This window comes from Pseudophryne corroboree, chromosome 11 (genome assembly GCF_028390025.1).
Source record: "Pseudophryne corroboree isolate aPseCor3 chromosome 11, aPseCor3.hap2, whole genome shotgun sequence".
Taxonomy (NCBI): domain Eukaryota; kingdom Metazoa; phylum Chordata; class Amphibia; order Anura; family Myobatrachidae; genus Pseudophryne; species Pseudophryne corroboree.
Genome location: NC_086454.1, coordinates 18,977,087 through 18,989,434, shown reverse-complemented (window position 1 = coordinate 18,989,434; position 12,348 = coordinate 18,977,087). Strand labels below are relative to the sequence as shown.

The window sequence follows — 12,348 nt, the reverse complement described above, 5'->3', positions numbered from 1 at the left end:
GGCAATACTCAGAACAATTAAAAATGTAAATGAACAAATCACCATATACAGTATATGGTCTAGTATTACATCTCTCAGGTCACAGGGCACACCGCTGATACTTCCACCACTTTAAATGGTAAGTCACCTTCTCCCATCTTGGTGACGGCGGATACGCTGAAAATCAGCTTCAGGAGCAGATAGAGATGCTACCACCTCATCACCAGGCCACGCCCTAACCTGTTTCATCTAGGACTTCATCAGAGGGCTCTGAATCTGTATAGAAAGTGCTATGAAGCAGCAGCTGTGGCTTTTTTCCATGCCAAGTTCTGTTGTGCTTCATATACAGACTCAGTCACACACAACTGACAACTGATGCTGGGACAGTATGACAGTATGAGGCGCAGTGTAATGGCCGTGAGGGAAGCAGTGGTCTACCTGCTCTGGCCTGGCGAGATATTGGAATAAAATAGAGAACATTACACACGTGATGTCATTAGAACCCTCTCCCTCACTGCAAAATGCTGCCAATCACGGGTCTATCCGGAGGAGGTGGAGACAAAATTACTTCATTTTATTGGAATTGCGGCATATTGGTGGGGCCTAACAACGTGGTGTCTGCTTTCTTGGCCAGTGTGAATAGAAAAAGTCTATTGGGGGGGTTTCCGGGTACTCAGAAACCCCCCCTTCCTGCGCCACTAAGGTGCATACACATGTGTCCAGGTCTGCCTTGGTCACATTTACATGTACATGCCCACACTGTAACCAGGTTACACTTTCCTGTCCCCATCCCGTTCTGCCTTCCTAAGCATACTGTAGGTGACTGTAAGTGTAAGATGCTATAAAATCTTATCAGTAGAGAAATATATATATATTCTAAGCAAACAAAAATCATACATCCAGTTCTTTATTTACTGTGATCTGAATGCTGAAGGGGAAATTACATGCTCTAGAACTAAGTTACTTATATATATATATATAAAATGCTGGTATCTGAGAGGTGTTACATATATACATACTAAACACAATGCTGCGGAATGTCTGTGACAATATCTAATATGTGTGTTACATTTCCCTTCAGTTCCCGGACTGGCTGCCAACATCACACTCAGCAATTACATGTCGGTTAATGTTCTCGGAATCTCATGGATAAAACCATCAGTAAATGTGGACTATTATCAAGTCACTCTGACAGGAGACATAAATGTCACAGCACAGACTAATGCTACACAATGGAATACGACAGGGCTATCACCAGGCAGGGTATATACAGTCACTGTACAGACACTTAGTGGTAACTGCAGCCAGACATCCGCTGGAGTGACAGAGGCCACGTGTGAGTATGAGCGGGGTCACGTGACTTATCATGTGATCATACATAGACTCTGCACTTCTTGTCCTGTTACTCTCCCTCTAACATGTGTATTCTCATTTACTGTTTATTGTCTCAGTTTTGTATTACTTGTACATAGACTGTGTATGTCATCTATTAATTGTATTTCTATGTTATTACACAGATCCAACCCAACCAGGGAACGTAACCTTTACCACAGTTGGAGTAAACTTCATCACACTGTCTTGGGGAGAGCCGGCCAATATGACAGGTGTAATAAAGACATATAATATAACTTATGGGAATTCTTCATACACTTGGACTGCAGCAAGTAACACATCAAATATCACCCTTCAGAGCCTGATATCTGGGACTAATTACACCATTACTGTGGTAACAGTCGGAGCTCGGGGGTATCAGAGTTTACCTGTTAGTGCATATGTGTATACTAGTAAGTATTTCTCATATCTTTTAGCTGCAATAGGTCAGTTTCATGTTACATGTGTATATAAGATGTATGATATCCTGGTAATTAGCTGTCAGAGTAGTGTACTGTAGTAATGGTGCTGCACTAGTGATGTAATGTTACATGTGTATATAAGATGTATGATATCCTGGTAATTAGCTGTCAGAGTAGTGTACTGTAGTAATGGTGCCGCACTAGTGATGTAATGTTACATGTGTATATAAGATGTATGATATCCTGGTAATTAGCAGTCAGAGTAGTGTACTGTAGTAATGGTACCGCACTAGTGATGTAATGTTACATGTGTATATAAGATGTATGATATCCTGGTAATTAGCTGTCAGAGTAGTGTACTGTAGTAATGGTGTTGCACTAGTGATGTAATGTTACATGTGTATATAAGATGTATGATATCCCTGGTAATTAGCTGTCAGAGTAGTGCACTGTAGTAATGGTGCCGCACTAATGCTGTAATGTTACATGTGTATATAAGATGTATGATATCCCTGGTAATTATCTGTCAGAGTAGTGTACTGTAGTAATGGTGTTGCACTAGTTCTGTAATGTTACATGTGTTGTATGATATCCTGGTAATTAGCACTCAGAGTAGTGTACTGTAGTAATGATGCTGCACTAGTGCTGTAATGTTACATGTGTATATAAGATGTATGATATCCCTGGTAATTAGATGTCAGAGTAGTGTACTGTAGTAATGGTGTTGCACTAGTGATGTAATGTTACATGTGTATATAAGATGTATGATATCCTGGTAATTAGCTGTCAGAGTAGTGTACTGTAGTAATGATGCCGCACTAGTGATGTAATGTTACATGTGTATAGAAGATGTTTTGATATCCCTGGTAATTAGCTGTCAGAGTAGTGTACTGTAGTAATGGTGTCACACTAGTGATGTAATGTTACATGTGTATAGAAGATGTTTTGATATCCCTGGTAATTAGATGTCAGAGTAGTGTACTGTAGTAATGGTGTTGCACTAGTGATGTAATGTTACATGTGTATATAAGATGTATGATATCCTGGTAATTAGCTGTCAGAGTAGTGTACTGTAGTAATGGTGTTGCACTAGTGATGTAATGTTACATGTGTATATAAGATGTATGATATCCTGGTAATTAGCTGTCAGAGTAGTGTACTGTAGTAATGGTGCTGCACTAGTGATATAATGTAACATGTGTATATAAGATGTATGATATCCCTGGTAATTATCTGTCAGAGTAGTGTATTGTAGTAATGGTGCTGCACTAGTGCTGTAATGTTACATGCGTATATAAGATGTATGATATCCTGGTAATTAGCTGTCAGAGTAGTGTACTGTAGTAATAATGCTGCACTAGTGATGTAATGTTACATGTGTATATAAGATGTATGATATCCCTGGTAATTAGCTGTCAGAGTAGTGTACTGTAGTAATGGTGCCGCATTAGTGATGTAATGTTACATGTGTATATAAGATGTATTATATCCTGGTAATTAGCTGTCAGAGTAGTGTACTGTAGTAATGGTGCCGCACTAGTGCTGTAATGTTACATGTGTATATACGATGTATGATATCCCTGGTAATTAGCTGTCAGAGTAGTGTACTGTAGTAACGGTGTTGCACTAGTGATATAAAGTTACATGTGTATATAAGATGTGTGATATCCCTGGTAATTAGCTGTCAGAGCAGTGTACTGTAGTAATGGTGCCGCACTAGTGATGTAATGTTACATGTGTATATAAGATGTGTGATATCCCTGGTAATTAGCTGTCAGAGTAGTGTACTGTAGTAATGGTGTTGCACTAGTGATGTAATGTTACATGTGTATATAAGATGTATGATATCCTGGTAATTAGCTGTCAGAGTAGTGTACTGTAGTAATGGTGCCGCACTAGTGATGTAATGTTACATGTGTATATAAGATGGTTGATATCCCTGGTAATTAGCTGTCAGAGTAGTGTACTGTAGTAATGGTGTTGCACTAGTGCTGTAATGTTACATGTGTGTATATAAGATGTGTGATATCCCTGGTAATTAGCTGTCAGAGTAGTGTAATGTAGTAATGGTGTTGCACTAGTGATGTAATGTTACATGTGTATATAAGATGTATGATATCCTGGTAATTAGCTGTCAGAGTAGTGTACTGTAGTAATGGTGTTGCACTAGTGATGTAATGTTACATGTGTATATAAGATGTATGATATCCTGGTAATTAGCTGTCAGAGTAGTGTACTGTAGTAATGGTGCTGCACTAGTGATATAATGTAACATGTGTATATAAGATGTATGATATCCCTGGTAATTATCTGTCAGAGTAGTGTATTGTAGTAATGGTGCTGCACTAGTGCTGTAATGTTACATGCGTATATAAGATGTATGATATCCCTGGTAATTAGCTGTCAGAGTAGTGTACTGTAGTAATGGTGCCGCACTAGTGATGTAATGTTACATGTGTATATAAGATGTATGATATCCTGGTAATTAGCTGTCAGAGTAGTGTACTGTAGTAATAATGCTGCACTAGTGATGTAATGTTACATGTGTATATAAGATGTATGATATCCCTGGTAATTAGCTGTCAGAGTAGTGTACTGTAGCAATGGTGCCGCACTAGTGCTGTATTGTTACATGTGTATATAAGATGTATGATATCCCTGGTAATTTGCTGTCAGAGTAGTGTACTGTAGTAATCGTGCCGCACTAGTGATGTAATGTTACATGTGTATATAAGATGTATGATATCCCTGGTAATTAGCTGTCAGAGTAGTGTACTGTAGTAACGGTGTTGCACTAGTGATATAAAGTTACATGTGTATATAAGATGTGTGATATCCCTGGTAATTAGCTGTCAGAGCAGTGTACTGTAGTAATGGTGCCGCACTAGTGATGTAATGTTACATGTGTATATAAGATGTGTGATATCCCTGGTAATTAGCTGTCAGAGTAGTGTACTGTAGTAATGGTGTTGCACTAGTGATGTAATGTTACATGTGTATATAAGATGTATGATATCCTGGTAATTAGCTGTCAGAGTAGTGTACTGTAGTAATGGTGCCGCACTAGTGATGTAATGTTACATGTGTATATAAGATGGTTGATATCCCTGGTAATTAGCTGTCAGAGTAGTGTACTGTAGTAATGGTGTTGCACTAGTGCTGTAATGTTACATGTGTGTATATAAGATGTGTGATATCCCTGGTAATTAGCTGTCAGAGTAGTGTAATGTAGTAATGGTGTTGCACTAGTGATGTAATGTTACATGTGTATATAAGATGTATGATATCCCTGGTAATTAGCTGTCAGAGTAGTGTACTGTAGTAATGGTGTTGCACTAGTGATATAATGTTATATGTGTATATAAGATATCTGATATCCTGGTAATCAGCTGTCAAAGTAGTGCACTGTAGTAATGGTGTTGCACTAGTGCTGTAATGTTACATGTGTATATAAGATGTGTGATATCCCTGGTAATTAGCTGTCAGAGTAGTGTACTGTAGTAATGGTGTTGCACTAGTGATATAATGTTATATGTGTATATAAGATATCTGATATCCTGGTAATCAGCTGTCAAAGTAGTGCACTGTAGTAATGGTGCCGCACTAGTGATGTAATGTTACAGGTGTATATAAGATGTATTATATCCTGGTAATTAGCTGTCAGAGTAGTGTACTGTAGTAATGGTGCCACACTAGTGATGTACTGTTACATGTGTATATAAGATGTGTGCTATCCCTGGTAATTAGCTGTCAGAGTAGTGTACTGTAGTAATGGTGCTGCACTAGTGATGTAATGTTACATGTGTATATAAGATGTATGATATCCTGGTAATTTCCTGTCAGAGTAGTGTACTGTAGTAATGGTGCTGCACTAGTGATGTAATGTTACATGTGTATATAAGATGTATGATATCCTGGTAATTAGCTGTCAGAGTAGTGTACTGTAGTAATGGTGCTGCACTAGTGATGTAATGTTACATGTGTATATAAGATGTATGATATCCCTGGTAATTAGCTGTCAGAGTAGTGTACTGTAGTAATGGTGCCACACTAGTGCTGTAATGTTACATGTGTATATAAGATGTATTATATCCTGGTAATTAGCTGTCAGAGTAGTGTACTGTAGTAATGGTGCCGCACTAGTGATGTAATGTTACATGTGTATATAAGATGTATTATATCCTGGTAATTAGCTGTCAGAGTAGTGTACTGTAGTAATGGTGTTGCACTAGTTCTGTAATGTTACATGTGTTGTATGATATCCTGGTAATTAGCAGTCAGAGTAGTGTACTGTAGTAATGATGCTGCACTAGTGCTGTAATGTTACATGTGTATATAAGATGTATGATATCCCTGGTAATTAGATGTCAGAGTAGTGTACTGTAGTAATGGTGTTGCACTAGTGATGTAATGTTACATGTGTATATAAGATGTATGATATCCTGGTAATTAGCTGTCAGAGTAGTGTACTGTAGTAATGGTGCCGCACTAGTGATGTAATGTTACATGTGTATAGAAGATGTTTTGATATCCCTGGTAATTAGCTGTCAGAGTAGTGTACTGTAGTAATGGTGCTGCACTAGTGATATAATGTAACATGTGTATATAAGATGTATGATATCCCTGGTAATTATCTGTCAGAGTAGTGTATTGTAGTAATGGTGCTGCACTAGTGCTGTAATGTTACATGCGTATATAAGATGTATGATATCCTGGTAATTAGCTGTCAGAGTAGTGTACTGTAGTAATAATGCTGCACTAGTGATGTAATGTTACATGTGTATATAAGATGTATGATATCCCTGGTAATTAGCTGTCAGAGTAGTGTACTGTAGTAATGGTGCCGCACTAGTGATGTAATGTTACATGTGTATATAAGATGTATTATATCCTGGTAATTAGCTGTCAGAGTAGTGTACTGTAGTAATGGTGCCGCACTAGTGCTGTAATGTTACATGTGTATATACGATGTATGATATCCCTGGTAATTTGCTGTCAGAGTAGTGTACTGTAGTAATCGTGCCGCACTAGTGATGTAATGTTACATGTGTATATAAGATGTATGATATCCCTGGTAATTAGCTGTCAGAGTAGTGTACTGTAGTAATGGTGTTGCACTAGTGATATAAAGTTACATGTGTATATAAGATGTGTGATATCCCTGGTAATTAGCTGTCAGAGCAGTGTACTGTAGTAATGGTGCCGCACTAGTGCTGTAATGTTACATGTGTGTATATAAGATGTGTGATATCCCTGGTAATTAGCTGTCAGAGTAGTGTAATGTAGTAATGGTGTTGCACTAGTGATGTAATGTTACATGTGTATATAAGATGTATGATATCCTGGTAATTAGCTGTCAGAGTAGTGTACTGTAGTAATGGTGCCGCACTAGTGATGTAATGTTACATGTGTATATAAGATGGTTGATATCCCTGGTAATTAGCTGTCAGAGTAGTGTACTGTAGTAATGGTGTTTCACTAGTGATGTAATGTTACATGTGTATATAAGATGTATGATATCCCTGGTAATTAGCTGTCAGAGTAGTGTACTGTAGTAATGGTGTTGCACTAGTGCTGTAATGTTACATGTGTGTATATAAGATGTGTGATATCCCTGGTAATTAGCTGTCAGAGTAGTGTAATGTAGTAATGGTGTTGCACTAGTGATGTAATGTTACATGTGTATATAAGATGTATGATATCCTGGTAATTAGCTGTCAGAGTAGTGTACTGTAGTAATGGTGCCGCACTAGTGCTGTAATGTTACATGTGTATATAAGATGTGTGATATCCCTGGTAATTAGCTGTCTGAGTAGTGTACTGTAGTAATGGTGTTGCACTAGTGATGTAATGTTACATGTGTATATAAGATGTATGATATCCCTGGTAATTAGCTGTCAGAGTAGTGTACTGTAGTAATGGTGTTGCACTAGTGCTGTAATGTTACATGTGTATATAAGATGTGTGATATCCCTGGTAATTAGCTGTCAGAGTAGTGTACTGTAGTAATGGTGTTGCACTAGTGATATAATGTTATATGTGTATATAAGATATCTGATATCCTGGTAATCAGCTGTCAAAGTAGTGCACTGTAGTAATGGTGCCGCACTAGTGATGTAATGTTACAGGTGTATATAAGATGTATTATATCCTGGTAATTAACTGTCAGAGTAGTGTACTGTAGTAATGGTGCCACACTAGTGATGTACTGTTACATGTGTATATAAGATGTGTGCTATCCCTGGTAATTAGCTGTCAGAGTAGTGTACTGTAGTAATGGTGCTGCACTAGTGATGTAATGTTACATGTGTATATAAGATGTATGATATCCTGGTAATTTCCTGTCAGAGTAGTGTACTGTAGTAATGGTGCTGCGCTAGTGATGTAATGTTACATGTGTATATAAGATGTATGATATCCCTGGTAATTAGCTGTGAGAGTAGTGTACTGTAGTAATGGTGCCACACTAGTGATGTAATGTTACATGTGTATATAAGATGTATGATATCCTGGTAATTAGCTGTCAGAGTAGTGTACTGTAGTAATGGTGTCACACTAGTGCTGTAATTTTACATGTGTATATAAGATGTATTATATCCTGGTAATTAGCTGTCAGAGTAGTGCACTGTAGTAATGGTGCTGCACTAGTGATGTAATGTTACATGTGTATATAAGATGTATTATATCCTGGTAATTAGCTGTCAGAGTAGTGTACTGTAGTAATGGTGTCACACTAGTGCTGTAATGTTACATGTGTATATAAGATGTATTATATCCTGGTAATTAGCTGTCAGAGTAGTGTACTGTAGTAATGGTGCCGCACTAGTGATGTAATGTTACATGTGTATATAAGATGTATTATATCCTGGTAATTAGCTGTCAGAGTAGTGTACTGTAGTAATGGTGTTGCACTAGTTCTGTAATGTTACATGTGTTGTATGATATCCTGGTAATTAGCAGTCAGAGTAGTGTACTGTAGTAATGATGCTGCACTAGTGCTGTAATGTTACATGTGTATATAAGATGTATGATATCCCTGGTAATTAGATGTCAGAGTAGTGTACTGTAGTAATGGTGTTGCACTAGTGATGTAATGTTACATGTGTATATAAGATGTATGATATCCTGGTAATTAGCTGTCAGAGTAGTGTACTGTAGTAATAATGCTGCACTAGTGATGTAATGTTACATGTGTAGATAAGATGTATGATATCCTGGTAATTAGCTGTCAGAGTAGTGTACTGTAGTAATGGTGCCGCACTAGTGATGTAATGTTACATGTGTATATAAGATGTATTATATCCTGGTAATTAGCTGTCAGAGTAGTGTACTGTAGTAATGGTGCCGCACTAGTGCTGTAATGTTACATGTGTATATACGATGTATGATATCCCTGGTAATTAGCTGTCAGAGTAGTGTACTGTAGTAATGGTGTTGCACTAGTGATATAAAGTTACATGTGTATATAAGATGTGTGATATCCCTGGTAATTAGCTGTCAGAGTAGTGTACTGTAGTAATGGTGTTGCACTAGTGATATAAAGTTACATGTGTATATAAGATGTGTGATATCCCTGGTAATTAGCTGTCAGAGCAGTGTACTGTAGTAATGGTGCCGCACTAGTGCTGTAATGTTACATGTGTATATAAGATGTATGATATCCCTGGTAATTAGCTGTCAGAGTAGTGTACTGTAGTAATGGTGTGCACTAGTGATGTAATGTTACATGTGTATATAAGATGTATGATATCCCTGGTAATTAGCTGTCAGAGTAGTGTACTGTAGTAATGGTGCTGCACAAGTGCTGTAATGTTACATGTGTATATAAGATGTATGATATCCCTGGTAATTAGCTGTCAGAGTAGTGTACTGTAGTAATGGTGTCACACTAGTGATGTAATGTTACATGTGTATATAAGATGTATTATATCCTGGTAATTAGCTGTCAGAGTAGTGTACTGTAGTAATGGTGTTGCACTAGTGATGTAATGTTACATGTGTATATAAGATGTACGCTATCCCTGGTAATTAGCTGTCCGAGTAATGTACTGTTGTAATGGTGCCGCACTAATGATGTAATGTTACATGTGTATATAAGATGTGTGAGATCCCTGGTAATTAGCTGTCAGAGTAGTTTACTGTAGTAATGGTACCGCACTAGTGATATAATGTTACATGTTTATATAAGATGTACGATATCCCTGGTAATTAGCTGTCAGAGTAGTGTACTGTAGTAATGGTGCCGCACTAGTGATGTAATGTTACATGTGTATATAAGATGTATGATATCCCTGGTAATTAGCTGTCAGAGTAGTGCACTGTAGTAATGGTGTTGCACTAGTGATGTAATGTTACATGTGTATATAAGATGTATGATATCCTGGTAATTAGCTGTCAGAGTAGTGTACTGTAGTAATGGTGTTGCACTATTGATGTAATGTTACATGTGTATATAAGATGTATGATATCCTGGTAATTAGCTGTGAGAGTAGTGTACTGTAGTAATGGTGCTGCACTAGTGATGTAATGTTACATGTGTATATAAGATGTACGATATCCCTGGTAATTAGCTGTCAGAGTAGTGTACTGTAGTAATGGTGTTGCACTAGTGATGTAATGTTACATGTGTATATAAGATGTGTGATATCCCTGGTAATTAGCTGTCAGAGTAGTGTACTGTAGTAATGGTGTTGCACTAGTGATGTAATGTTACATGTGTATATAAGATGTGTGATATCCCTGGTAATTAGCTGTCAGAGTAGTGTACTGTGGTAATGGTGCTGCACTAGTGCTGTAATGTTACATGTGTATATAAGATGTGTGATATCCCTGGTAATTAGCTGTCAGAGTAGTGCACTGTAGTAATGGTGCTGCACTAGTGATGTAATGTTACATGTGTATATAAGATGCATGATATCCCTGGTAATTAGCTGTCAGAGTAGTGTACTGTAGTAATGGTGCCGCACTAGTGATGTAATGTTACATGTGTATATAAGATGTATGATATCCCTGGTAATTAGCTGTCAGAGTAGTGTACTGTAGTAATGGTGTTGCACTAGTGATGTAATGTTACATGTGTATATAAGATGTATGATATCCCTGGTAATTAGCTGTCAGAGTAGTGTACTGTAGTAATGGTGTCACACTAGTGATGTACTGTTACATGTGTATATAAGATGTATGATATCCCTGGTAATTAGCTGTCGGAGTAGTGTACTGTAGTAATGGTGCCGCACTAGTGCTGTAATGTTACATGTGTATATAAGATGTATGATATACTGGTAATTAGCTGTCAGAGTAGTGTACTGTAGTAATGGTGCTGCACTAGTGATGTAATGTTACATGTGTATATAAGATGTATGATATCCTGGTAATTAGCTGTCAGAGTAGTGTACTGTAGTAATGGTGCCGCACTATTGATGTAATGTTACATGTGTATATAAGATGTATGATATCCCTGGTAATTAGCTGTCAGAGTAGTGTACTGTAGTAATGGTGCCGCACTAGTGCTGTAATGTTACATGTGTATATAAGATGTATGATATCCTAGTAATTAGCTGTCAGAGTAGTGTACTATAGTAATGGTGCTACACTAGTGCTGTAATGTTACATGTGTATATACGATGTATGATATCCCTGGTAATTTGCTGTCAGAGCAGTGTACTGTAGTAATGGTGCCGCACTAGTGATGTAATGTTACATGTGTATATAAGATGTATGATATCCTAGTAATTAGCTGTCAGAGTAGTGTACTATAGTAATGGTGCCGCACTAGTGCTGTAATGTTACATGTGTATATACGATGTATGATATCCCTGGTAATTTGCTGTCAGAGCAGTGTACTGTAGTAATGGTGCCGCACTAGTGATGTAATGTTACATGTGTATATAAGGTGTATGATATCCTGGTAATTAGATGTCAGAGTAGTGTACTGTAGTAATGGTGCCGCACTAGTGATGTAATGTTACATGTGTATATAAGATGTATGATATCCCTGGTAATTAGCTGTCAGAGTAGTGTACTGTAGTAATGGTGCCGCACTAGTCATGTAATGTTACATGTGTATATAAGATGTATGATATCCTGGTAATTAGCTGTCAGAGTAGTGTACTGTAGTAATGGTGCCGCACTAGTGCTGTAATGTTTCATGTGTATATAAGATGTGTGATATCCCTGGTAATTAGCTGTCTGAGTAGTGTACTGTAGTAATGGTGCCGCACTAGTGATGTACTGTTACATGTGTATATAAGATGTATGATATCCCTGGTAATTAGCTGTCGGAGTAGTGTACTGTAGTAATGGTGCCGCACTAGTGATGTAATGTTACATGTGTATATAAGGTGTATGATATCCTGGTAATTAGATGTCAGAGTAGTGTACTGTAGTAATGGTGCCGCACTAGTGATGTAATGTTACATGTGTATATAAGATGTGTGATATCCTGGTAATTAGCTGTCAGAGTAGTGTACTGTAGTAATGGTGTTGCACTAGTGATGTAATGTTACATGTGTATATAAGATGTATGATATCCCTGGTAATTAGCTGTCAGAGTAGTGTACTGTAGTAATGGTGTCAC

General features: G+C 37.5%; 1 protein-coding gene across 1 annotated transcript in view; it reads left to right on the top strand.

Moving 5' to 3' along the window:
- Positions 1-12,348, top strand: part of LOC134968623 (mucin-19-like) — a 517,580-nt gene that overhangs the window by 335,482 nt on the left and 169,750 nt on the right. The window contains exons 47-48 of the mRNA XM_063944156.1: positions 1,061-1,315; positions 1,497-1,763. Of these exons, the coding sequence (XP_063800226.1) occupies positions 1,061-1,315; positions 1,497-1,763 (522 nt within the window). The remainder of the gene's footprint in view (positions 1-1,060; positions 1,316-1,496; positions 1,764-12,348) is intronic.